We start from the raw sequence: 26,803 nt of genomic DNA, 5'->3' as shown, positions 1-26,803 counted from the left end.
AACCATGGATAAAGGAAAGCATAAATGATTGGATTAATTAAGGAATTAACAAATGACAAACGGATGAAATATGCTAATAAATTATCAATTAAAACAGAAAAGATAAAGAATACAAGTAGAGATGGAATCCAACAAATGAGATAGTTGAAAACAACAATAGACAGAGTTTTTGCTGCTTTTCTCTCAGACTTACTTGCCTGTACAGTTTTAACACCAAACACTCTGGCAGCCTCTTTTGAAAATACCTTTCTGGCCTGTGATCTGGCCACCACAAAGATTTTCACATAAAGTGTAATAATAACAGAGCACGGGACAACCATTGTAATAACAAGATCAGTGAAATTTACCCAGGTTGACCCTTCAAAATTAGTACATTCTTTCAAACACCTACTTGGCACCTGTACATTTACAAAATATTGTATATTAGCAGCACGGTATATGATACAACAACACCAGGTGATGGATATACAACTCTTGATTCTTGTTGTTGTTATTTTAGAGTGGTACAATAAGGGATCACACACAGCAACATAGCGGTCAATAGATATCAAGACCAAATTGCCCACAGATAAAGAAGGAGATAAACAAGCAATGTAGGTATTAAACACACAGAAATATTCCCCAAAACCCCAGCATGGTTCCATTGTTGCTACAGTCATTACTGGTATCACAATCAGTCCCACCAGGAGATCTGACGCAGCCAGAGAGAGGATGAGCAGGTTGGTTGGAGTGTGGAGCTGCTTGAAGTGAGAGATGGAGATGATCACCAGTACGTTCAAAAATACTGTAACTGCTGAAATCAGTGAGAAGAAGATGTACAGTGTTATGTAGATAGATGTCGATAGAAAAGCCTTAATGCAAGAAGAGTTTATGTCTAGAAAACAGTATTGAACATCTTCATGTGTCTCCATTTGTATTAAAAAGTAAAAATGCTGAGGTCCTGCTCCTGCTTGGTCCTGTGTGTGACCCCGTCTGGTCCGCCTTCTGAGAAACTCTGAGCTCTGCCTCTATATTTATACCTGAGTTACTGACAGAAACTCCCCTCTCCCCTCCCTGGCGTCTCCACACACACACACACACACACTCACACACACACACACACACACACACACACACACACACACACACACACACACACACACACACACACACACACACACACACACACACACACACACACACACACACACACACACACTACCACCACTACCACCACCACCAAAACATACACAAGTGAACACACAAATTAACAAATGGTTGGATAAACAAATCATTTGCGAAAGCATGATGTAATGTATGACAGGATTGGATGTTGCTGTGCCCTCTTAGCCTGTCCTTCAGCCTTACTGATCGTTAGAGATGAGAGAAAAGGTACATTTATTCAAGTGAGCATTTTAATGGGGAAAATATATTATATTGATGTTTGTCTCTCAAAGGCTTTTTTACATTTTAAACTGTGTAAGACTAACTATGTTGGGCGATGTCAGAGCTCAGTTTGGTCCATAATCCACAACCTCAGGACACATGATGGCACGCCACATGTCAGCTGGTCAGTGTGGAGGAAAGTTGAAAGTAGGGAAGTTGATGAGATGCTAATAGCAAATGCAATCAAAATAGTGGGATTCCATAGGAACATTCCATAGACCATAAAAGTGTCGATCTGAACTGAAATATTAATAAATCCTGTGTCTGAGCCGTTCAACTGCGAGTCCACTTTGTCTCTCTACTGACATTTAGCCTGTTTGTGTCACACCCTGATCTGTTTCACCTGTCATTGTGATTGTGTCCACCCCCCTCCAGGTGTCTCCCTTCTTCCTCATTATCCTCTGTGTATTCTTACCTGTGTTTTCTGTCTGTCTGTGCATCTTCGTCTTGTTTGTTCAAGCCAACCAGCGTTTTGTCTCAGCTCCTGCTTTTCCCCAGTCTCACTTTTTCTTGCCCTCTTGGGTTTGACCTTTGCCTGACCTGTCTCTGAGCCTGCCTGGCGTCCTGTACCTATCCCCCACTTCTCTGGACTATTGACCCCTGCCTGCCTTAACCTGTCTGTTTACCTGCCCCTTTGGGATTTTTAAACTATTGGTTATCCAACATGGTCTGAATCTGGGTCTTACCTTCATATCTGATAGTAGGAATTGGCCCTAATTGACCCAGCAGACCAGGACCAGCTGTGCAACGACATCTCCTCCCACCTCGCCTTCTAGGCATTCTGGAGGTTCCCGACGGTTCCGTAGCCGAGAGTACCCAAGGTTTCCGACTTTCCTCGAGAGTCACCGAAAAGAGCAGAGGTACTGTTTCCCGACACCATGCAACGAGGCAGAGCTGGGCTGTCGCCAGCAGAACGGCAACACAGAATCAGCACAAGGAGATGTCTGTATTTGCGACTTTTGGTCATTTTGTATTATCGTGCACGGTAACGGACCCAGGCTCTCCAGGTAGCGAGTACTCTGGTGGGCCATATGGAGAACTTTTCTGCTTCCCTTACTTGCACCCCTTTCCATGTCATTCTGCTGTGGGGGAACCAGTCCAAATCTCTCTGGGTTCTCATTGACTCAGGGGCCGATGAGAGCTTTCTGGACGCCACACTGGCTTCCGAGCTGAACATCCCCACTCAGCCCCTCTCCATTCCCATGGATGTTAGAGTGCTGGACGTGCACTCTATAGGTCGGGTCACCAATAACACCACTCCCATCAACCGACGTGTGTAAGGGAATCACAGCGAGACCATTCAGTTCCTGCTCATCAAGTCCCCCCAGATTCCCATGGTGTTGGGATTCTTCTGTCTCCAGCGACACATTCCACTCATAAACTGTTCTACGTGTGCTATCATGGGCTGGAGTCTCTTCCGCCATGCCCATTGTCTGAAGTCGGCGCAGTCTGCCCCGGGACGTCTCCCGGGGCCCTCGGAGGTTGCTCCAGAATTCTCTGCCATTCCCGTGGAGTACCAGGATCTTCTGGGAGGTGTTCAGCAAGGCCCGGGCCACTTCCCTTCCGCCGCACCGTCCCTATGACTGTGGGATTGACCTTCTCCCTGGCACCACGGCGCCCCAGGGACGTTTGTACTCGCTGTCGGGACCAGAGACCAAGGCTATTGATGACTACATTGGGGACCCCTTAGCTACAGGATTTATCTGACCCTCCTCCTCTCCCACTGGCACAGGGTTCTTCTTTGTCTAGAAGAAGGACAACACCCTGCGGCAGTGGATTGACTACAGGGGACTCAGTGATATCACTGTGAAGAACCGTTATCAGCTAACACTCATTTCCTCAGCCTTCGAGCTGCTCCAGGGGGCCACTGTCTTCTACAAGCTGTATCTACGAAATGCCTACCAAATCAAATGTATTGGTCACATACACACAGTTAGCAGATGTTTTTGAAAGTGTAGCGAAATGCTTGTGCTTCTAGTTCTGACTATGCAGTAATATATAACAAGTAATCTAACAAATTCACAACAACTACCTGACACACACAAATGTAAAGGGATGAATAAAAGTATGTACATATACAGTATATATATGTATTTTGCTATTTGCAATGAAATGTGTGGTTTGTTTGTATGTGTGTGTGTATATATATATATATATATATATATATATATATATATATATATTCCATGTCAGATATATATATTTTCCATGTCGTATTATATTTTCCATTATTTTATTCAAATGGAATGGAGTAGAACAGCAAACACACACATGGCCACTGCGCCGGCTACTCCTCTCCATTTCCATATGAAATAGCCATTGGGTGCTGTTCAGGGGAGGGCAGGCCCACAACAATGGCGACTGTCTACTAACTTCCGGCGCCGACAGAGATGGCCACCTCGCTTCGCGTTCCTAGGAAACTATGCAGTTTTTTGTTTTTTTACGTGTTATTTCTTACATTAGTACCCCGGGTCATCTTAGGTTTCATTACATACAGTCGAGAAGAACTACTGAATATAAGATCAGCGTCAACTCACCATCAGCACGACCAAGAATATGTTTTCCGGAACGCGGATCCTGTGTTCTGCCTTACAAACAGGGCAACGGAATGGATCGCATGCAGCGACCCAAAAAAACGACTCCGAAAAAGAGGGAAACGTAGCGGTCTTCTGGTCAGACTCCGGACAAAGGCACATTGCGCACCACTCCCCAGCATTCTTCTTGCCAATGTCCAGTCTCTTGACAACAAGGTTGATGAAATCCGGGCAAGGGTAGCATTCCAGAGGGACATCAGAGTCTGCAACGTTCCCTGCTTCACGGAAACATGGCTTACTGGGAAGACGCTATCCGATGCGGTGCAGCCAACGGGTTTCTCCACGCATCGCGCCGACAGAAACAAACATCTTTCTGGTAAGAAGAGTGGTGGGGGCGTATGCCTCATGACTAACGAGACGTGGTGTGATGAAAGAAACATACAGGAACTCAAATCATTCTGTTCACCTGATTTAGAATTCCTCACAATCAAATGTAGACCGCATTATCTTCCAAGAGAATTCTCTTCGATTATAATCACAGCCGTATATCCCCCCCCAAGCAGACACATTGATGGCTCTGAACGAACTTTATTTAACTCTTTGCAAACTGGAAACCATTTATCCGGAGGCTGCATTCATTGTAGCTGGGGATTTTAACAATGCTAATCTGAAAACAAGACTCCCTAAATTTTATCAGTATATCGATTGCGCAACCAGGGGTGGTAAAACCTTGGATCATTGTTACTCTAACTTCCGCGATGCATATAAGGCCCTGCCCCGCCCCCCTTTCGGAAAAGCTGACCACGACTCCATTTTGTTGATCCCTGCCTACAGGCAGAAACTAAAACAAGAGGCTCCCACGCTGAGGTCTGTCCAACGCTGGTCCGACCAAGCGGACTCCACACTCCAAGACTGCTTCCATCACGTGGACTGGGACATGTTTCGTATTGCGTCAGATAAAAATATTGACGAATACGCTGATTCGGTGTGCGAGTTCATTAGAACTTGCGTTGAAGATGTCGTTCCCATAGCAACGATAAAAACATTCCCTAACCAGAAACCGTGGATTGATGGCAGTATTCGCGTGAAACTGAAAGCGCGAACCACTGCTTTTAATCAGGGCAAGGTGTCTGGCAACATGACCGAATACAAACAGTGCAGCTATTCCCTCTGCAAGGCTATTAAACAAGCTAAGCGTCAGTACAGAGACAAAGTAGAATCTCAATTCAACGGCTCAGACACAAGAGGCATGTGGCAGGGTCTACAGTCAATGACGGACTACAAGAAGAAACCAGCCCAGTCACGGACCAGGATGTCTTGCTCCCAGGCAGACTAAATAACTTTTTTGCCCGCTTTGAGGACAATACAGTGCCACTGACACATCCTGCAACGAAAACATGCGGTGTTAACCCTCGCAAGGCTGCAGGCCCAGACGGCATCCCCAGCCGCGCCTTCAGAGCATGCGCAGACCGGCTGGCCGGTGTGTTTACGGACATATTCAATCAATCCCTATACCAGTCTGCTGTTCCCACATGCTTCAAGAGGGCCACCATTGTTAATGTTCCCAAGAAAGCTAAGGTAACTGAGCTAAACGACTACCGCCCCGTAGCACTCACTTCTGTCATCATGAAGTGCTTTGAGAGACTAGTCAAGGACCATATCACCATAGGCTATGAGGTAAACTCCCAGCAGAGCCCAAAGTCCAATGGGTATATCCTGTGGCGTGTTGATGTTAATGTGTTGACTGTTTAAAAATGGTGAGAGCCCTCAATGGGGCTGCCCATGACAAAACAGGCCTCCCCATCAAAATCCATCCTTAAGCTGGAGATAGCTATTTTTTGGCACAGGCTGCATTTCAATCCCCCGCATCCACCGATGTCGCTTCTGCAGCCTCGCTACAGCGGTGTTTGTCAGGCCAGGAGACATCCCGAAAATCGTTTTTTTTTCATTACAATGTCAATTACAATTTCATTACGGTTTGGACTACAAACTAATATAACCCCACCATCGATAACTAAGACTCTCACAAACACCTACATTGCAGAGAGATTTACAGAATTGTTTTACTGTCATATCTGTAACTTTTCAGTGATTGGTTGATCCATTTTATACTACACAAAGACAACAGTTTTCCAAACGAATCCAATCTACTAGTAATTGAATTTATTTAACCCGTTACTGAGATGGTTGTTCCAGTTGAGATTATTGAGGTAGTAGCAGTATTAAGTCTACTCTACCCTGGCAATCATTCTGAATGAAGGTTGTGGGTAATTAAAGGGTAATAAGGCTGGTGGAACTCTACATAGAGGGTTCTAGGATGAACCCTCCAAAAATTATAAACTGAGACATGGAATTGTTTTCAGATGTTCATACTATGTATCCATTTTATAATAAAGCTGTAATGTAACAAAATGTTGAAAATGTAAAGGAGTCTGAATATTTTTTCAATGCACCGTATACATGGTAAAACAGATACTTCCTTTTGATTTATTTTTGGACTGTTTTGAATTGTCTGTCCTATATATATTTGCTGACACTAAAGTATTTCCATACTTCCATTAATTAAAAAAAAAAACTGGTATGGGGTTACCTTGAGGCGAGTTTCTTGAGTCTTGTAGGTGTCATACAAAACCACCCTCCTGTATCTTAAAACAATTCCAGCTGTTCCGGAAGACTGTGTGATTGCTATCTTTGCAGCCGATGGTCATGTCTAACATCAACATAATTATCCCAGAAACCCTAGACCCACACCAATTTGCCTTCCGCTCCAACAGATCCAATGATAATGCAATCTCTATTGCACTTCACACTGCCCTTTCCCACCTGGACTAAAGTAACACCTATGAGAATGCTATTCATTAACTACAGTTCAGTGTTCAACACAATAGTGCCCTCAAAGCTCTTCACTAAGCTAAGAACCCTGGGACTAAACACCTCCCTCTGCAACTGGATCCTAGACTTCCTGATGGGCTGCCAAAAGGTTGTAAAGGTAGGTAACAACACATCCACCACGCTGATCCTCAACACAAAGGCCTCTCAGGGGTGCGTGCTCAGTCCCCTCCTGTACTCCCAGAGGGTAGTGCAAACGGCCCAGTACATCACTGGGGCCAAGGTTCCTGCCATTCAGGACCTCTGATGTTGGGCGATTAGGCCTGGTCGGCGTTCCAATTCATCCCAAATGTGCTCGATGGGGTCGAGGTCAGGGCTCTGTGCGGTCCGGTCAGGTTCTTCCACACAGACCTCAAAAAACAGTTCTTTATGGACCTCACTTTGTGCACGGTGGCTTTTTCATGCTGAAACAGGAAAGAGCATTCCCCAAACTGTTGCCACAAAGTCTAGAATGTCAGTGTATGCTGTAGTGTTAAGATTTCCCTTCACTGGCACTAAGGGGCCTAGTTCAAACCATGAAAAACATCCCCAGACCATTATTCCTCCTCCACCAAACTCAAACCAATTTCATGAAGTTCCCGATGAACAGTCCTTGTGCTGACGTTGCTTCCAGAGGCAGTTTGGAACTTGGTAGTGAGATGTGCAACCGAGGAAAGAGGATTTTTACTCGCTACGTGCTGGAGCACTCGGCCTTCCCGTTCGGTGAGGTTGTGTGGCCTACCACTTAGCGGCTTAGTCATTGTTGCTCCTAGACGTTTCTTTTTCAAAACAACAGCCCTTACAGTTGACCGGGGCAGCTCTAGCAGAGCAGAAACTTGACGAACTGACTTGTTGGAAATGTGCTATCCTATGAAGGTGCCACATTGATAGTCACTTAGCTCTTCAGTAAGACCATTCTACTGTTTGTCTATGGAGATTACAAGGCGGTGGGCTCAATTTTATATACCTGTCAGCAACCGGTGTGGCTGTAATAGCCAGTTCAACTAATTTGAAGGGGTGTCCCGATACTTTTTCAAATACAGTATATCTGTGACCAACAGATGCATATCTGTATTCCCAATCATGTGAAATCCATAGATTGGGGCCTGACACATTTTTTTAAATTGACTGATTTCCTTATATGACTGTAAATCAATAAAATATTGCAGTAAAATATTGAATTATACTGCCTTCCTCTGGCGACTGCAAATACTGAAGTAATCCCTGTCCTCTATTTCACTCTGCAGTGTCCATATCCAAAGTGCTTTACTTCAGCACTTTGGATATGATATTTTATTTACATGAGGCGACCTTATAGAATGTCAGATTTTATTTGAGGGTATTTTCATACATACAGTGCATTCGTAAAGTATTCAGAACCCCTGGCTTTTTACACATGTTGTAACATTACAGCCTTATTCTAAAATGTTTGAAATATTTTTTTCTCTCCTCAATCTACACACAAAATTCCCCCAAATAGTTTTTTATAAATGTTTCCAAATGTATTAAAAATAAAAACAGAAATACCTTATTTACATAAGTATACAGACCCTTTGTTATACAACACGAAATTGAGCTAAATAGCATCCTGTTTCCATTGATCATCCTGGAGATGTTTCTACATCTTGATTAGAGTCCACCTGTGGTAGATTCAATTGATTGGACATGATTTGGGCTCCCCAGTGGAGGAGTGGTCTAAGGCACCGCATCTCAGTGCTAGACGTGTCACCACAGACACCCTGGTTCAAATCCAGCTGTAATACAACTGGTTGTTATTGGAAGTCCAATAGGACGGCACACAATTCTCCCAGTATCTTCTGGCTTTTGATGGTGTAGGATGTCATTGTAAAAAATAATTTGTTCTTCACTGACTTACCAAGTTAAATAAAATCACTTCTTGGAAAGGCACACACCTGTCTATATAAGGCCCCGCAGTTGACAATGCATGTCAGAGCAGAATCCAAGCCATGAGGTCGAAGGAATTTTCGTGTCGAGGCACAGATCTGTGGAAGGGTACCAAAACTTTTCTTCAGCATTGAAGGCCCCCAAGAACACATTCTTAAACGAAGAAGTTTGGAACCACAAAAGCTGAACTGGCTGCCCGGACAAATTGAGCAATCGGGTAGAAGGGCCTTGGTCATGGAGGTGACCAAGTACCTGATGGTCACTCTGAGAGAGCTCAAGAGTTCCTCTGTGGAGATGGGAGACCCTTCCAGAAGGACAAAAATCTCTGCAGCACTCCAACAATCAGGCCTTTATTGTAGAGTGGCCTGACTGAAGCCACACCACTGTAAAAGGCACATAACGGCCTTGGAGTTTGCCAAATGGCACATAAAGGACTCTTTTGGCACATAAATGGCACCTAAAGGAAACTAAAAATGAACTCTTTGGCCTGGATGCCAAGTGTTGCGTTGGGAGGAAACCTGACACCATCCCTACGGTGAAGCATACTGGTGGCAACATCATGCTTTCAGGATATTTTTCAGTGGAAGCGACTGAGAGACTAGTCAGGATAAAGGCAAAGATGAACAGTGCAAAGTAAAGAGAAATACTTGATGAAAACCTGTTCCAGAGCACTCAGGACCTCAGACGGGGTCAAAGGTTCACCTTCCAACAGATCAATGACCCTAAGCACACAGCCAAGACAATACAGGAGTGGCTTGGGGACAAGTTTCCGAATGTGCTTGAATGGCCCAGCAAGAGCCCGGACTAGAACCTGACCGAACGTCTGTGGAGAGACCTGAAAATAACTGTGCAGCGATGCTCCCCATCCAATCTGACAGAGCTTGAGAGGATCTGCAGTGAAGAATGGAAGAAAATCCCCAAATACAGGTGTGCCAAGCTTGTAGCATCATACCCTGTATTAGCTGGCTAAAATGCTTCAACAAGGTACAGAGTAAAGGGTCTGAATACTTAGGGCTCTACAGAGGGTGGTGCGGTCTGTCCAACGCATCACCGAGGGCACCCTGCCTGCCCTCCAGGACAGCTACAGTACCCGATGTCACAGGAAAGCCATGAAGATCATCAAGGACATCAACCACCCGAGCCACGGCCTGTTCACTTCGCTATCATCCATATGGTGAGGTCAGTACAGGTGCATCAAAGCTGGGACCGAGATACCGAAAAACAGCTTCTATCTCAAAGCCATCAGACTGTTAATTAACCATCACTAGCCGACTATCACCATGTTACTCAACCTTGCACCTTAGAGGATGCTGCCCTATGTACTAGATTTGTGTGTATTAGGTATTTGTTGTGAAATTGTTAGATATTACTTGTTAGATATTGCTGCACTGTCAGAACTAGATGCACAAGCATTTCGCAACACCCGCAATAACATCTGCTAAACACATGTTTGTGACAAATAACATTTGATTTGATTACTAATGAGTGACTGCAATCCACACTTTGGTTTTGATAGTCACTGCCAACAAACAAGAATGTTATTATTTTCAGATAAAGATGTTAGCATCCTTCAGCTCACTACTACAACAATCTGACTGTTTTGGAATAAAATGTTCAATATATTTCCTTTAACATCCTCTGTGTTGTGTCCATTGATATGTTCTAGGTCATTTTGAGATCTTAAGGAGTATCAGGTACTGCTGGAATGTCTACCAATAGCATGTCCATCTTTTTGTGGTAAATTACACTGGTCACTGTTCAAAACATTTATAAAGTATTAAAAAAGTCTGAATAGTCCTCACTTTAGATTAGGGACTGCAATACAACTAATGATCAGTTAATGGTTTATACGTTAATTTATTAAACATCTGATGAGAGATCATAAAAATCATTATTACATACTGTAAAAGTTGTTTATTAATGTGTGAATAAAACTGGAAACACTTATCTCCCTCACTAGCTTTAAGCACCAACTGTCAGAGCAGCTCACATATTACTGCACCTGTATATAGCCCACCTATAATTTAGCCCAAACAACTACCTCTTTCCCTACTGTATTTATTTTATTTATTTATTTATTTTGCTCATTTGCACCCCACTATTTTTTATTTCTACTTTGCACATTCTTCCACTGCAAATCTACCATTCCAGTGTTTTACTTGATATATTGTATTTACTTTGCCACCATGGCCTTTTTTTGCCTTTACCTCCCTTATCTCAACTCATTTGCTCACATCGTATATAGAATTGTTTATACTGTATTATTGACTATATGTTTGTTTTACTCCATGTGCAATTGTAAATGAGAACTTGTTCTCAACTTGCCTACCTGGTTAAATAAAGGTGAAATAAAAATGTTTTAAAAATAAATAACTAGCTTTCTAAAACTAATGTGGGAGTAATGAGACATTAATGATGTGGAGTCAAAATAAACATTTTACATTCATTATTACAAAGTGTTATTATAAAGTGTTACCAATCTATATATTAATTCAGACTCCACAGCATCTGAGAGAGCTGCTCTTGTGTGACCCCTGACCTGGCAGCAGTGATGTAGTGAGAGTAGTGGTACTGTTCATACACAGTATGTTGAGGTTGAGCTGTCTGATGTGGTCTCCTTCACTGTTGTGCTTAATCATTAATGCATATACTAATGATTAGTAAATAGTTTATAAGGATATTCATTAAACATCTTATGAATGATCTTATGTATCATTATTACAGACATTATTACATGCACATACTAGTAATTTACACATGTGAGAATACCTACCTGACTAACATTTAACACAATTGGGAGTAATGATTAATAAATGGTGAACAAACTGTACATTCCTTACACATGTTTTATTACTGAATGTTATTATAAAGTGTTAACCATATTTGCAAATTCTTAAATTTGACCATTAACTACTTACACAATACACCATTGAGATATACTTGGATGTTATCTGATATCATGCATATTGTACATTTACATTTTACTACACTTGGTGAAGGCATTGTGTCCCAATTGAGCCACTAGAGGGAGATGTTGAACAACATATAGAAAGACTCATGACGTCCTCAAAATGTACTTTTAGAATACTTACAAACTATTTATCATTAAATAACATGGAACATCAACAGACTTTGGTATTTGGAATATACAACCCAAAATGACTACAATGTATTTTATTAAACAAGCTTATTCCTTCTTATGCCGACTCCAAGTCATTCCAATTCAATCCAGTCAAATCATTCTGTATCAACACCACATGTACCTAAACACTGAGCTAAGTCATGTCAGTGTATTGTTACATGAATGAGATACTTACAACAATTGTATAACAAAACTATATTAAACTTATGTTTGTCAAACTAGGGAATAAAAACATGAACTATGAATGCCTTAAATTCAGAGATAAAATAAGTTTAACTGTCACTTTAAACCATGGATAAAGGAAAGCATAAATTATTGGATTGATTAAGGAATTAACAAATGCCAGAAAAGAGATTAAATATGGTAACAAAGTATAACTTAAAAAATAAAATAAAATAAAAACAAATAGAGATGGAATCCAACAAATGAGATAGTTGAAAACAACAATAGACAGAGTTTTTGTTGTTTTTGTCTCAGACTTATTTGCCTGACTAGTTTTAACACCAGACACACTGGCTTCCTCTTTTGAAAATACCTTTCTGGCCTGTGATCTGGCCACCACAAAGATTTTCATATAAAGTGTTATAATAACAGAGCACGGGACAACCATTGTAATTACAATGTCAGTGATATTAACCCAGATTGACCCTTCAACAGCAGTACATTCTTTCAAACACCGACTTGGTACCTGTACATTTACAAAATATTGTATATTAGCAGCACGGTATATGATACAACAACACCAGGTGATGGATATAAAACACGTGATTCTTGTTGTTGTTATTTTAGAGTGGTACAATAAGGGATCACACACAGCAACATAGCGGTCAATAGATATCAAGACCAAATTGCCCAGAGATAAAGAAGTACACAAAGAAGCAATATATCCATGAAACACACAGAAATATTTCCCAAAACTCCAGCATGATTCCATTGTTGCTACAGTCATTACTGGTATCACAATCAGTCCCACCAGGAGATCTGACGCAGCCAGAGAGAGGATGAGCAGGTTGGTTGTAGTGTGGAGCTGCTTGAAGTGAGAGATGGAGATGATCACCATTAGGTTCAAAAATACTGTAACTGCTGAAATCAATGAGAAGAAGATGTACAGTGTTATGTAGATAGATGTCGATAGAAAAGCCTTTCTGCAAGAAGAGTTTCCGTCTTGAAAACAGTATTGAACATCTTCATGTTTCTCCATTTGTAATAAAAAGTAAAAATGCTGAGGTCCTGCTCCTGCTTGGTCCTGTGTGTGACCGTGTCAGGTCCGGCTTCTGAAAAACTCTGAGCTCTGCCTCTCTATTTATCCCTAAGTTACTGACAGAAACTCCCTTCCCCAGCGTCTTTGATCCACACACACACACACACACACATACACACACACGAGCGCGCGTGCGTGCGTACATCTGTGAGCACACATATAAACAAACGGTTAAATAAACAAAGATTTAATGAAAGCATGATGTAATATGGGATTGGATGTTGCTGTGCCCAGCTAGCCTGTTTGGAATGACAGCTAGCCTGTCATTCCAAACAATGTAAAGTAAAAAATAACACAATGACATAACAATAACGAGGCCATGTACAGGAGGTACCGGTACTGAGTCAGTGTGTGTGTGGGGGGGGGGTACAGGTTTATTAAGGTCATTTGTAAATGTATTTAGTGGTGAAGTGACTATGCTTAGATAATAAACACTGAGTAGCAGAGGAGTACAAAACAAATGGAGGGGGGGATCAATGTAATTGTCTGGTGGCATTTTGATTAATTGTTCAGCAGTCTTATGGCTTGGGGGTAGAAGCTGTTTAAGGAGCATTTGGTCCTAGACGTGGCGCTCTGGTACCGCTTGCTGTGCTGTAGCAGGGAAAACAGTCTATGACTTGGGTAACTGGAGTCCCTGACAATTTTATCGGCTTACCTCTGACACCACCTATTATATAGGTACTGGATGGCAGGAAACTTGGCCCCACTGATGTACTGGGACATATGCACTACCCTCTGTAGCGCTTTATGGTCAGAGGCCCAGCGGTTGCCATACTAGGCAGTGATACAACCGGTCAAGATGCTCTAGATGGAGCAGCTGTAGAACTTTTTGAGGTTCTGGGGAACCACACCAAGCCATTTCAGTCTCCGACTGTCTTGGTGTGTTTGGACCATGGCAGTTGTGAAGCTTTGCTTGTTTGATGGTTCGGCCCGCTCCTTGAAAGCGGCAGCTGTAGCCTTTATCTCGATGCGGATGTAGCCTGTAATCCATGGCTTCTGGTGGGATATGTACGGTCACTGTGGGGACTACTTCATCAATGCACTTATTGATGAAGATGATGACTGAGGTGGTAAACTCCTCAGTGCCATTGGATGAATCCCAGAACATATTCCATTCTGTGCTTGCAAAACAGTCCTGTAGCGTAGCATCAACATCATCTGACCACTTACGCATTGATCGAGTCACTACTTCCTGCATTAGTTTTGTCTTGTAAGCAGAAATCTGGAGGATAGAATAATGGTCAGATTTGCCAAATGGAGGGCGGGGGAGAGCTTTGTATGTATCTCTGTGACGTTCTGGTAAAAATGTGGTAAAAAAGGATTTAAGTTTACCTGCATTAAAGTCCCAGGCCAGTAGGAGCGCTGCTTCTGGATGAGCATGTTCTTGTTTGCTTATGGCCTTATTACATTGGTTGAGTGTGGTCTTAGTGCCAGCATCTGTCTGTGGTGGTAAATAGACGGATACAAATAATATAGATGAGAACTCTCTTGGATGATAGTGTGAGATTTAAGTAAGCTGTTATGTTCCTAGATCACTTGGAAATGCACATCTGGACAATGCACGCTTGAAAATCAGATATTTATGTTACTGTTGAAAATAAAAAGTCCTCAGAAATGTGCGCCTTCTCCCTTCGGGCAACGATAACACTTTGACCTAAGTGGGCGGGTGCAGTGTCCAGATGCGCAATTCCAAGCGTTCTCCTTGGTTGTTTAGTGAGGGTTAACTTTGGTAGGCTGAGCAGCCAAACGAACGTGACTTAGGGAAACTGAAGGGACTGTGAGGGGAAGTTAGGTAGAGAGGAGTGGAGCAAGACAGCTTTTTTTTACAGCAGCCCTCAAATTTCCTATGGAAATATTAACATCCACAAAATGGCCTCTAACCTAAATGGCACAGTCTCCAATGGGGGCACAATTATTTAAAAGGCCAAAGTCTCTGAAAAGCCTGTTCTTAGCATATCTAATTCTACTGTCGTGGTGTTGTATCGGTTAATGTGACGACTGCTGCTCATTGAATGATTAACGGTTTATAATTGCCTGATTAAATTAATCAGGCAATTATTAACTCATTAACCTGGGGCACCATGGAAAAATTTGTTTGAGTTTCTATTTCCAAAATTAACTCAAAGAATATCAGAATATCGATTTTACAACAGTCGCTAATTAATCAATTTCCTCTACAGTCTCATTCGGAATGTCGTATAATCCGGGAATCTGCACAAACCCGAGTCCCACCAATTAGTTTGTACCACACCAATTTTGGATAATTATTAGCTAAAATGATAATAAAAGATACACATACACAAAAACACAGTCTAAGCAATTGATTAGAACTTAGTATAAAGGGACAACACACTATGACGCGTGTTACCCAAAAGGGGCATTTCAAAAGTAGAGAAAAAGAGAAAGTACACAAGAGAAACATACATTTGGGTGCATTTGTCAGCCATGCTTATTTTAAACCTAACCTTTCCCCGAACTGCCGCTCTTATGGGTTAGAATATAATGTTGTAATTACGTGGGCCGTTTAGGCTTCTCAATGGCGCACTTCTCTGGTGCAACTCTCTGGTTGTCCACACGATGTCAGTGTCCTTTTGGCTTAGTGGTCTGATTCCTCGCCCTTGTTCTGAAAGGGGTCTTCTGAGGACAGCCAGCCCTATAGCTCAGGGCTCACAGATTAGGAATGAAAACAGTGTAGATACACGCTTCGATGGGGAGTGGAGACCAGGTGGTCCAGCTTCAATTCACCCGCTTAGATGTAGCTACTCATCCGTAGCATGGGTAGAAATGGGTTCCTTTGTCTTCAACCTCATGTGGCGTTTTGGGTTCGTTGACTACTCAGACCTTGGCTGCAGCTCGGGTCACTTAGTCTGATATGTTAATTCTTAACTCACATGTCTTATACCCTTGTGTCGGAAGTTGGCGTCTTCCGCCTTTGGGGCAATTCTTGGGCGTACCTAGTTACGAGGCAAGGTCTAGATTTTACTAAAATCCAATTTTAGACAACTAACTTCACATTTCATCTTTACCAAAACATTCTCTTTGATTTGGACATTTTCCACACAACGTACAATGTATAAACATCAAGCACATATTAGGAAAACTCTTAAAGTTACAACCTTTTTGTAATAACGGCGTCCTTTGGCTTTTAATAACATGACAAAAATGACATTAATTTTCCTATTCCATCTATCATCTTTGTGGCTGACGTAACCCCTTGTCCCAAAGTGCATTTATTGCATGATAATGTTCTCTATAGTTCTCCATACTGAGTGGACAAAGGAATTTGGTCTCCTGCCTTAGATTTACAATTGGTGTGAGGTGTCATAAATCCCCACATCTTCCTATCCCTTGAGATCCCTTCTCCTCTGGTGGGGGTGAGATCTCTCTGCAGGATTGTGGGCATTGGTAACCTGAACCAAGCAGGACAGTCATGACACTACCCTGCAGAAAAGGCATGGCTTAGGGGCCGCCCCACGAGGGAGGTACATAGATAGTCGGAGACAGTCCATGGCCGCTTCATGGAATGCAATTCGGGTGGGGGAGGGCCCTCTAACTCAGCTGGTGCAGGGCAGCTTGTCCCCATCCTTAGAAGCTGAGTGTAATGCCAGAGGTTGGCTGATGCTGAAGCTGGTGGCTCTCCTACTGTGACGGACAAATTGGTATGCTGGCCACAACTGTTATTGGCAGATCACTGGCTGCGGCTGGTGACTCTTTCACCACTGCTGAAAGTGATGACTCCCATGGTGGAGCTTGTGGGGACCCCTGGGCGAGGATCATCAGGGATCTGGAGGCAGCTAGAAACATCAGGCCCCCCAGGTAAGGGAATTGTCGTTCCCCATGTCGGGGAGCTGACGGCCTAGCAGGGCAGGGGACTTGGAACCCACTACTAAATCTGAGGACTGCAAGCCAGGTATAGTGGGAGGCCGCAAAACTAGCCAAGCAGGGAACTACTATAGGCTAGTGCTAATATAGGTGACTGGGTGCAGGCTGAGGGCTGTGAACTGTCTAACTGCACACCTAGAGGAGCAGATAACTCTGGGTATAGCGAGACAGGAGACCCAAGGCCTATAACTAGGGCAGGTGGTTTGGCATGTAGCAATAATAATATAAGGAGGGAGCTGACTGCTTAAACCTATAGCATGGCAGAGCAGTGGACTGAGGGCAGACTACAGCTGGAGACAGTGAGAACGACTCTGAATCTGCCAGGGGAAATGACTCTGAACTTGACAGGGAGAACGACACTAGACCTGCCAGGAAGAATGACTCTGAACCTGATAGGGAGAATGACTCTGGAGACCAATGACCTAGTGTAGCTGGAGACCAATAACCTAGTGCAGCTGGAGACCAATGACCTAGTGCAGCTGGAGACTAAGGACTTAGTGTAGCTGGAGACCAATGACCTGGTGCAGCTTGAGACCAATGACCTAGTGCAGCTGGAGACTAAGGACATAGTGTAGCTGGAGTCCAATGACCTAGTGCAGCTGGAGGATATTGACCTAGTGCAGCTGGAAACCAATGACTTAGTGCTAGGTACTGAGGGCTAACGAGTGTTGAGAACTGAGAACCTTGCACAGGTAACTTATGGCTCAGCAAGGCAGGAGGCCCTAAGGATGGTGGGATGACTATGTCTGCAGACTGTGAGTCTAATATGATGCACTTGGGGCCTAGCAAGACAGGAGGCTTTAACCCTGGTGGGGTAGGCAACTGCCTAACAACTAAGGTAGGGGTCTGCAATCTGTGCAGGGCAAGAGACTGCAGACCTGCAGACGGAGAAGCTAACTAATGGCCTAGCATGGCAGGGGGCTCAACGCCTGGTGGGATAGGGAACTGTCGAACAACTCATGTAAGGGGTTACAATCTTAGCTGGGCAGGATACTGCAGACCTGCAGACGGGGCAGCTAACTTATGGCCTAGCATGGTAGGATACACTAGACCTACTTGATGGTCAGAACATACTTGGCCTACTGGGAAGGTAGGGGACTATTAACCTGACCCTAACAGGAAGGAAGGGAACCGGGAAAGAGGGAAACTCTCACCCTACAAGGAAGGAAGGGAACTCTGACCTTACCAGGAAGGAGGGGAACTCTGACCTTACCAGGAAGGAAGGGAACTCTAACCCTACAGGGAAGGATGTGATCTCTGACCCTACCATGGAGGCAGGATACACTGGACCTACTTGAGGCGCAGGACACTCAGAGCCTGGTCCCTTTACACCTGCCAGGCAGCCCCGAAACAGTATCTCTAACCCTACCGGGTGAGACAGGAACTCTAACCCTACCGGGTGAGACAGGGACTCTAACCCTACCGGGTGAGACAGAAACTCTAACCCTACCTGTTGAGACAGGAACTCTAACCCTACCGGGGGAGACAGGAACTCTAACCCTACCGGGTGAGACAGAAACTCTAACTCTACCGGTTGAGACAGGAACTCTAACCCTACCGGGTGAGACAGGAACTCTAACCCTACCGGGTGAGAGAGGAACTCTAACCCTACCGGGTGAGACAGAAACTCTAACCCTACCGGTTGAGACAGGAACTCTAACCCTACCGGGTGAGTCAGAAACTCTAACCCTACCGGAAAGGAAATGAGCTGGACAACTAGGTCAGGGGAAACATCAGGGGTGAATTTTGTTGGTTCACCTCAAGGGAATTGGAGCTCCTGACATTCTGGCAGACGCAACGTAGACTCCAGCTGAGTGGGGGGGGGGCCTGAGTGATGGATATCTGTTAGGACAGGAGGTCCTGGACTCGTGTCTCTCAGTGGAGAAGATCGGCGACTCGGGAGTCCCGGCAGTGTTGAGGCCTATATATTTTTACTTTTATATTTGTGTGTATTGTTGTGAATTGTTAGATACTACTGCACTGTTGGAGCTAGGAACCAAAGCATTTCACTACACCCGCAATAATGTCTGCTAAATATGTTTATGTGACCAATAAAATGTGATTTTGAATTGATTTGGAAGTGTATTAAAGGTAGTAACCCTTGAAACATAATGTTCAGCTAATTTATGGATTTGGATATTGGTTCCCTTACCCTGTAAACAGTCTATAAACTGCTCTTAGTCTGTGTGACTCTGACATTGCTCATCCAAATATTCTTAATTCCATCTCTTTACTTAGATTTCTGTATATTATGTATTTGTTGTTAATTGTTAGATTACTTGTTAGATATTGCTGCACTGTCAGAACTAGATGCACAAGCATTTCGCTACACCCACAACAACATCTGCTAAACGCCTGAACGTGACCAATAAAATTTGATTTGATCTGATTCCTAATGAGTGACTGCCATCCACACTTTGGTTTTCATTGCCAACAAACACAAATATTAGCATTTTTAGACAAACACATTACTTCCGTCAGCACACTACCACAACAGTATGGTTCTTAGAGAGCATATTACATCAGCAAAAGTCAACCTGTGCTCTGCGAATGAGGTCTAAAACTCTAAGGAATTCCACCAATTAAACGTGTTACTCCAGGGACCTAATAAGGCCCTAAAACAGCATAAACATTCAAAGTGAACCTAAGTACAGCTCTATTGTCATTTGTGTGAGTATAACTTCCATTAGGCCTCAGCCTCAGTACAACCCTCACCCCTGAACTTGTCTTCCCTACACAGGTCAAGAATCCCACATCTGAATCATGACTCACAGGAGGGATCTGAACAATGGTATCCTGAGTGGAAAACCAACATCTTAACCAATAGTCCAAGAGGAAAGTTACTCTTGGACACAAGGTGGCACTGATTTAGAAGTACCAGGCAGAGCTACCTCATGATGAGAGCATGAGTCTGACTCTCCTCTGGTACACATGATCTATTTTAGTCATATTGCAGATAAGGGGGGTGTTGTGGCATTAATCAAGATACTCATGAAGAGGTAGGTTTTCAGCCTAAACCTCCCTAAACTCACTCAAGTCTCAATCCTATACCCTCTCTATAGTGTTTCTGACAAATAACAAGACATTTTCACAAGTAGAGAACTGAATTTACATTTTTTATATAGCCTCTCTGAGTTGGCACATCTTAATTTCATGGGTCATGTGCTTTTGGACGCCTTTCTCTGCATGTTGAACGAGTTGATTGCTGAAATCGATGGCACCAACTAAACAGACTATTTCGGATATAAAGAAGGATTTTATCTAACAAAACGTCCATTCATGTTGTAGCTGGGACACTTGGGATTGCAAACAGAGAGAGATCTTCAAAAGTAAGTGATTTATTTAATCACTATTTGTGCTTTTGTGAAGCCTGTGCTGGATGAAAAATATGTTGATGTGGGGCGCCGTCGTATTGTAAATCGGACAACGCAGTTAGATTAACAATAATTTAAGCTTTTAAATTATATAAGATATTTGTATGTTCATGAATGTTTAATATTATGATTATTTATTTGAATTGCGCTCTCTCCAATTTCACTGGAAGTTGTCGGCTGGTGTCCCGCTAGCGGGACGCCTATCCCTAGAACCAGTTAATGTAGTTTATGTAGTTCCCGCCCATCAAATCCCCTCATGCACCTGTGTTTTGGGGGTTTTCCAGGCTCCAGAGGCACAATCTATTACATTATTACATTACATTAATACATAATATACCATCTGCTCCAAGTTGGACCTCCGGAATGCCTACCATCTGGTACCGACCTGGGAAGGGGATGAGTTGAAGACCGCATTTAACACAGCTAGCGGGCACTGCAAATACCTGGTGATGCCATCTGGCCTGACCAACGCTCCTGCTGTGTTCCAGGCCCTGGTAAACAACGTTCTCCAGGACATGTTAAACTGGTTCATATTCTTCTACCTTGATGACATCCCCATGTTTTCCCACTCGGCTCAAGAACATGATCTCCATATCAGATAAGTCCTCCAGCTGTATGTCAAAGCAGAAAAATTTGAATTCCATCGCTCCACCATCTCCTTCCTGGGGGTACATATTAGCTGCAGGAAACATCAGGATGGATACTGAAAAGGTGAGAGCGGTGGTGGATTGGTTGCAACCCAACTCCAAAGTGTAGCTGCAACGCTTCCAAGGGTTCGCCAAATGTCTTCCTCCCGTAAATCCGGGGCTACAGCACCCAGGCTTCCCCCCTGTCAGCACTCACCTCCCAATTTCCTGTGTATGTGGTCTCCAGATGCAGACCAGGCGTTGTTGGAACTCAAACACCAATTAACTTCCTCCCCCTTCCTAATCCATCCAGATCTGTATGGGCAGTTCGTGGGGGAGGACAACGCTTCAGACGTCGGAGTGGGGGCTGTCCTGTCCAGTGTTTGGCCCAAGACCAAAAGCTGCATCCTTGCGCTTTCCTTCCCCATCGTATGAAACTCACACAAAGTCAAAAATCTCATGGCTGTAGTGTTAAGATTTCCCTTCACTGAAAATAAGGGTTCTAGCTCAAACCATTAACCTGTTCAGGATACCACGGTTTACTGCCCCTTCTGGAGGATTTGGGTACCCATATAAAACATGATACATTTTTGTCAAAAGTTGCTAATATATGCAAATAAAAAATATTATCGAATAGAAAACACTCTAAAGCTTTTAAAACCGTTTAAATTATGTCTCTATGTATAGCAGAACTCTCAAAATCTGCATTTTCCCAAAATATCTCTTCTCATCTGAAAAGTTGGGTCACCTTTGACCTCATCGCAAACACCCTTCCCAAACAGTCACAGCACCCGGAAGAGTCTCCACGTGTTCAGCGTGATCTCAGCTTTCAATGGGACTTCTCATTGTGAGAATCGCCCGCTCGGGAGAGTTTGAGCAGTAAGCGGTAAGCTCTCAGTCACTCAAAAAAACCTGTGCGCAATGGTCAAGTCCTCTCTCTTTTCCAAGATCGATTGAACAGTGCTTGTGTTTCTGTTTGTTCTCAAAATTGATGTACACCTTTATAACATGTTAAAGCTTGATTATGAAGTTAGTTTAACAAGTTTACTCAACATATTATATATTCTTTATATTCGAAGTTTTGGTGCGCAACCACTTCAATTTTGACTACATTTTTACCAAAATCAGGCTATTTTGAGAACCGAAAGACGCAGACTTGAAAACTGAACGCTAATTTGGTGAGTATAATCCCTTACAGGTCGTTTGATGGAAGAATAACAAAGGTAAGGGAATATTTAATGTATTAATTTTGGGTTTCTGTCGACTCCAAGATAGAGGAGTCATTATGCTACTGTGGGAGCGCCGACTCCATATTATAGTCTAGTGAACGCAAAATGTAACGTTAAAATTAAATGTAACAATGCAATTGCATTTAGAAGAAGTGTATCTTGCTATACATATGTAAAACATGCATATTTAGTCAAAGTTTATGATGTGTATTCCTTGTTAGCTGACGTTATCTGCCGGGGCTATCGTCATTTCTCAGGACATTTGGGTAGCATTTTTGAACGATGCATCATTGTAAACAGAGATTTATGGATATATATAGCATATTATTGAAAAAAAATGAATGTACTGTGTAACATGTTATATTACTGTCATCTGATGAAGATTTCAAAAGGTTAGTGAAATTTTTTCTTTTAATCCTGCGTTTGTTGATTGCATATTTTTTCCTACTTGGCTATGCTAATGAGCTATGTCTGCGGTGGTGGTTTGACATAAATATGTGCTATGTTTTCGCCGTAAAACATTTTAGAAATCTGACTTGCTGGCTAGATAAACAACTTGTTTATCTTTCATTTGAGCTATTTTACTTGTTAATGTGTGGAGGTTAAATATTTTTAGGAATATTTTTGCGCATTGTGCGTTATGGTAATGAGCTTGAGCTGTAGTCACGCTACCAGCAGAGGAATAAAACTCCCGAGCTGGTTAAAAACTGCCCTAGACCATTATTCCACCCACACCAAACTTTACAGTTGGCACTCTGCATTGGGGCAGGTAGCGTTTTCATGTAATCTGCCAAATCCAGATTCGTGTAGTGTGATTCATCACTCCAGAGATGCTTTTTTCACTGCTCCAGAGCCCAATAGCGGAGTGCTTTACACCACTCGATCCGGCACTTTACATTGCGCATGGTGATCTTAGGCTTGTGTGTAGCTGTACAGCCATGGAAACCCATTTAATGAAGCTCCTGATGAACAGTTCTTGTGCTGACGTTGCTTCCAGAGGCAGTTTGGAACTCGGTAGTGAGTGTTGCAACTGAGGACAGCGGAATTTTAATCGCTTCGTTCTGCAGCACTCGGCCTTCCCGTTCTGTGAGCTTGTGTGGCCTACCACTTCGCGGCTGAGACATTGTTGCTCCTAAATGTCCCCCACCATAGGGCACTTATTAACAAAATGTGGACAAAGTCAAGAGGTCTGAATACTTTTCAAGTACACTGTATATCATAAGATAGTGTTGTAATTACAATTATTTTGAAAACCACAATATCCTTAATTAACTAAAACAACATTATCAGTAATGATTTACAGATATGTTTTACTTTCTATGTCTGTGATACGCGTTATTTTTTATCAACCTTGGTTGAATGCACTGACTGTACGTTATTTTGAAAACCACAATAAGGACAAGAGCGCCTGCTAAATGACCAAAATGTACAAATGAAAACTTGCAAAGAACACTGGGTAATATGTTGCTGCATGGGCAATTCCAGTAATATACTGTAAAGTAGACTACATTAACATTTGTATTACCATAAAATTAATTGCCAGAAAATTGATCACAGTCACTGTACTGTAAAATAAATTACAGTAACTTACTGGCCAATTGCTTCCTGTAAGTTACTGTACATTGTACAGGAAATGTTTTAGAGTGGTTCCAGTTGCACCTACTGGGACAGCAACAGTCGGTGGTTGGTCTTGTGGCACCTTGTACAGGGACATGCTGAGGGCTGTGGGCCCAGGATGAGCCTTGGTTTCCACTGGATCTTTATTTCCAACTGTGCCAGAGAAAGCTGCTCCACTGGCTGCAGGACGGACATGTTGAAGAACAGATGATTCTCTACACAGCCGTGGCAGCTGCCGCTCCAGCCTGACACCAGTCGACCTGCAGAGGACAGACAAAATGAGACATTAGGTTCACAGCTAGGTTTCAATTTACAATATTTGGAATGTCAAATCAAATTGTATTAGTCACATGTGTAGACATTACAGTGAAATGCTTAATTACAAGCCCCTAATCAACAATACAGTTAAAAAAATATGAATAAGAAATAACAAAAAGTAACAAGAAGAATAAGTATAAGAATAAGTAAAAGTATCAATAAAAGTAACAATTATTTATAACTTGCAGTAAAATAACAATAGCGAGACAGGGTTGTACCGGATAGTTGAGGTAATACAGTATGTACATGTAGGTAGAGTAATTAAAGTGACTATGCATAGATGATAACAACAGAGAGTAGCAGCGGTGTAAAAGGGGGAGGGGCAATGCAAATAGTCTGGGTAGCCATTTGATTAGATGTTCATGAGTCTTATGGCTTCAGGTTAGAAGCTGTTCAGAAGCCTCTTGGACCAAGACTTGGCGCTTCAGTACCGCTTGCCGTGCGGTAGCAGAGGAAACAGTCTATTACTAGGGTGGCTGGAGTCTGACATTTTTTAGGGCCTTCCTCTGACACCTCCTGGTATAGAGGTCCTGAATGGCAGGAACCTTGGCCCCAGTGATGTACTTGGCCGTTCGCACTACCCTCTGTAGTGCCTTGCGGTCAGAGGCCGAGCAGTTGCCATACCTGGCAGTAATGCAACCAGTCAGGATGCTCGCTATGGTGCAGCTGTAGAACCTTTTGGAGGATCTGAGGACCCATGCCAAATATTTTCAGTCACCTTAGTGGGAAAATAGGTTTTGTCGTGCCCTCTTCATGACTGTCTTGGCGTGCTTGGACCATGTTAGTTCGTTGGTGACGTGGACACCAAGGAACTTGAAGCTCTCAACCTGCTCCACTGCAGCCCAGTCGATGACAATGGGGGTGTGCTCGGCCCTCTTTTTCCTGTAGTCCACAATCATCTTATTTGTCTTGATAACGTTGAGGGAGAGGTTGTTGTCCTTTAACCACACGGACTCTGACCTCCTCCCTATATGCTGTCTCTTTGGTGTCGGTGGTCAGGTCTACTTAATGGTGCTGGAGTCATACCAAGCTGTGCAGTCATGAGTGAAAGGGAGGGGGTCCAGGATCCAGATGCAGAGGGAGGTGTTTAGTCCCAGGGTTCTTAGCTTAGTGAAGAGCTTTGAGGGCACTATTGTGTTGAACACTGAACTGTAGTTAATGAATAGCATTCTCATAGGTGTTCCTTTTGTCCAGATGGGAAAGGGCAGTGTGGAGTGCAATAAAGATTCCATTATCTTTGGATCTGTTGGAGCGGAAGGCAAATTGCTGTGGGTCTAGGGTTTCTGGAATAATTATGTTGATGTGAGACATGACCAGCTATTCAAAGCACTTCATGGCTACAGACAAGAGTGCTACGGGTTGTGGTCATTTAGGTTACCTTAGTGTTCTTGGGCACAGGAACTAGGGTGGTTTGCTTAAAACATGTTGGTATTACAGACTCGGACAGGAAGAGGATGAAAATGTCAGTGAAGACACTTGCCAGTTGGCCAGTTGCAGTACACATCCTGGTGACTGTGGTCAATGATCTGTTTAAAGGTCAGTCACATCCTGGATGGCAATCACAGTCTGGAACAGCTGGTTGTGGGTAATTAAAGGGTAATAAGGCTGGTGGAAACATAGAGGGTTCTAGGATGAAACCTCCAAAGATTATAAACTGAGACATGGAATTGTTTTCAGATGTTCATACTATGTATCATTTGGCTATTTTTTGAATCCATTTTAGAATAAAGCTGTAATGTAACAAAATGTTGAAAATGTAAAGGAGTCTGAATATTTTTTCAATGAACCATATACATGGTAAAACAGATACTTCCTTTTGATTTATTTTTGGACTGTTTTGAATTGTCTGTCCTATATATTTGTTGACACTAAAGTATTTCCATACTTCCATTCATTAAAAAAAAAACTGGTACGGGGTTACCTTGAGGCGAGTTTCGTGAGTCTTGTAGGCGTCATACAAAACCACACTCCTGTATCTTAAGGGAAACAATATCTACATACATCATTTAACTGAACATTACATTCAAAAGGTTACTACCTTTAATACACTACAAGTAAAGGTGTCCAAATACTTTTGTTCCTAAACGGTAAAACGTATGCATGAAAATACCCTCAAATAAAAGGTGACATTTAGAGAGGAATCAGGCTATGAGGGGTGGCCAGTCCTCTTCTGGCTGTGCCGGTTGGAGATTATAACAGAACATGGCCAAGATGTTAAAATGTTCATAAATGACCAGCATGGTCAAATAATAATAATCACAGTAGTTGTCGAGGGTGCAACAAGTCAGCACCTCAAGAGTAAATGACAGTTGGCTTTTCATAGCTGATCATTGAGAGTATCTCTACCTCTCCTGCTGTCTCTAGAGAGTTGAAAACAGCAGGTCTGGGACAGGTAGCACGTCCGTGATAGTCTGTAGACCCTGCCTCATACGTCTCGTGTCTGAACAGTTGAATTGCGACTCCACTTTGTCTCTCTACTGACGTTTTGCCTGTTTGATTGCCGAAGTTGTCCAAATACCTATGAATTCTTCAAATGGGGGGACTAGATAGATAAGGTGTCTTCATTTCTAAACTGTAAAACAGATACAGTGCATTCAGAAGTTATTCACACCCCTTTAATTT

General features: G+C 42.9%; 3 protein-coding genes across 3 annotated transcripts in view; all 3 read right to left on the bottom strand.

The window, feature by feature from the left end:
- LOC127931034 (trace amine-associated receptor 13c-like) overlaps positions 1-968 on the bottom strand; it is a 10,930-nt gene extending 9,962 nt beyond the window's left edge. The window contains exon 1 of the mRNA XM_052521814.1: positions 4-968. Coding sequence (XP_052377774.1) covers positions 4-911 — 908 coding nt within the window. The 5' untranslated portion in view covers positions 912-968. The remainder of the gene's footprint in view (positions 1-3) is intronic.
- Positions 1-26,803, bottom strand: part of LOC127931184 (trace amine-associated receptor 13c-like) — a 190,008-nt gene that overhangs the window by 30,491 nt on the left and 132,714 nt on the right. The gene's annotated exons all lie outside the window — the stretch shown is intronic.
- On the bottom strand, positions 11,561-13,164 carry LOC118382874 (trace amine-associated receptor 13c-like). Its single transcript, XM_035769551.2, has one exon. It carries the CDS (start codon positions 13,073-13,075, stop codon positions 12,113-12,115), a length of 963 nt encoding a protein of 320 aa, XP_035625444.2. The 5' UTR covers positions 13,076-13,164; the 3' UTR covers positions 11,561-12,112.

Source organism: Oncorhynchus keta, chromosome 7 (genome assembly GCF_023373465.1).
Source record: "Oncorhynchus keta strain PuntledgeMale-10-30-2019 chromosome 7, Oket_V2, whole genome shotgun sequence".
Lineage (NCBI taxonomy): Eukaryota > Metazoa > Chordata > Actinopteri > Salmoniformes > Salmonidae > Oncorhynchus > Oncorhynchus keta.
The sequence above is the reverse complement of the archived record's forward strand: the minus strand, read 5'-3'. Positions and strand labels throughout refer to the sequence as shown.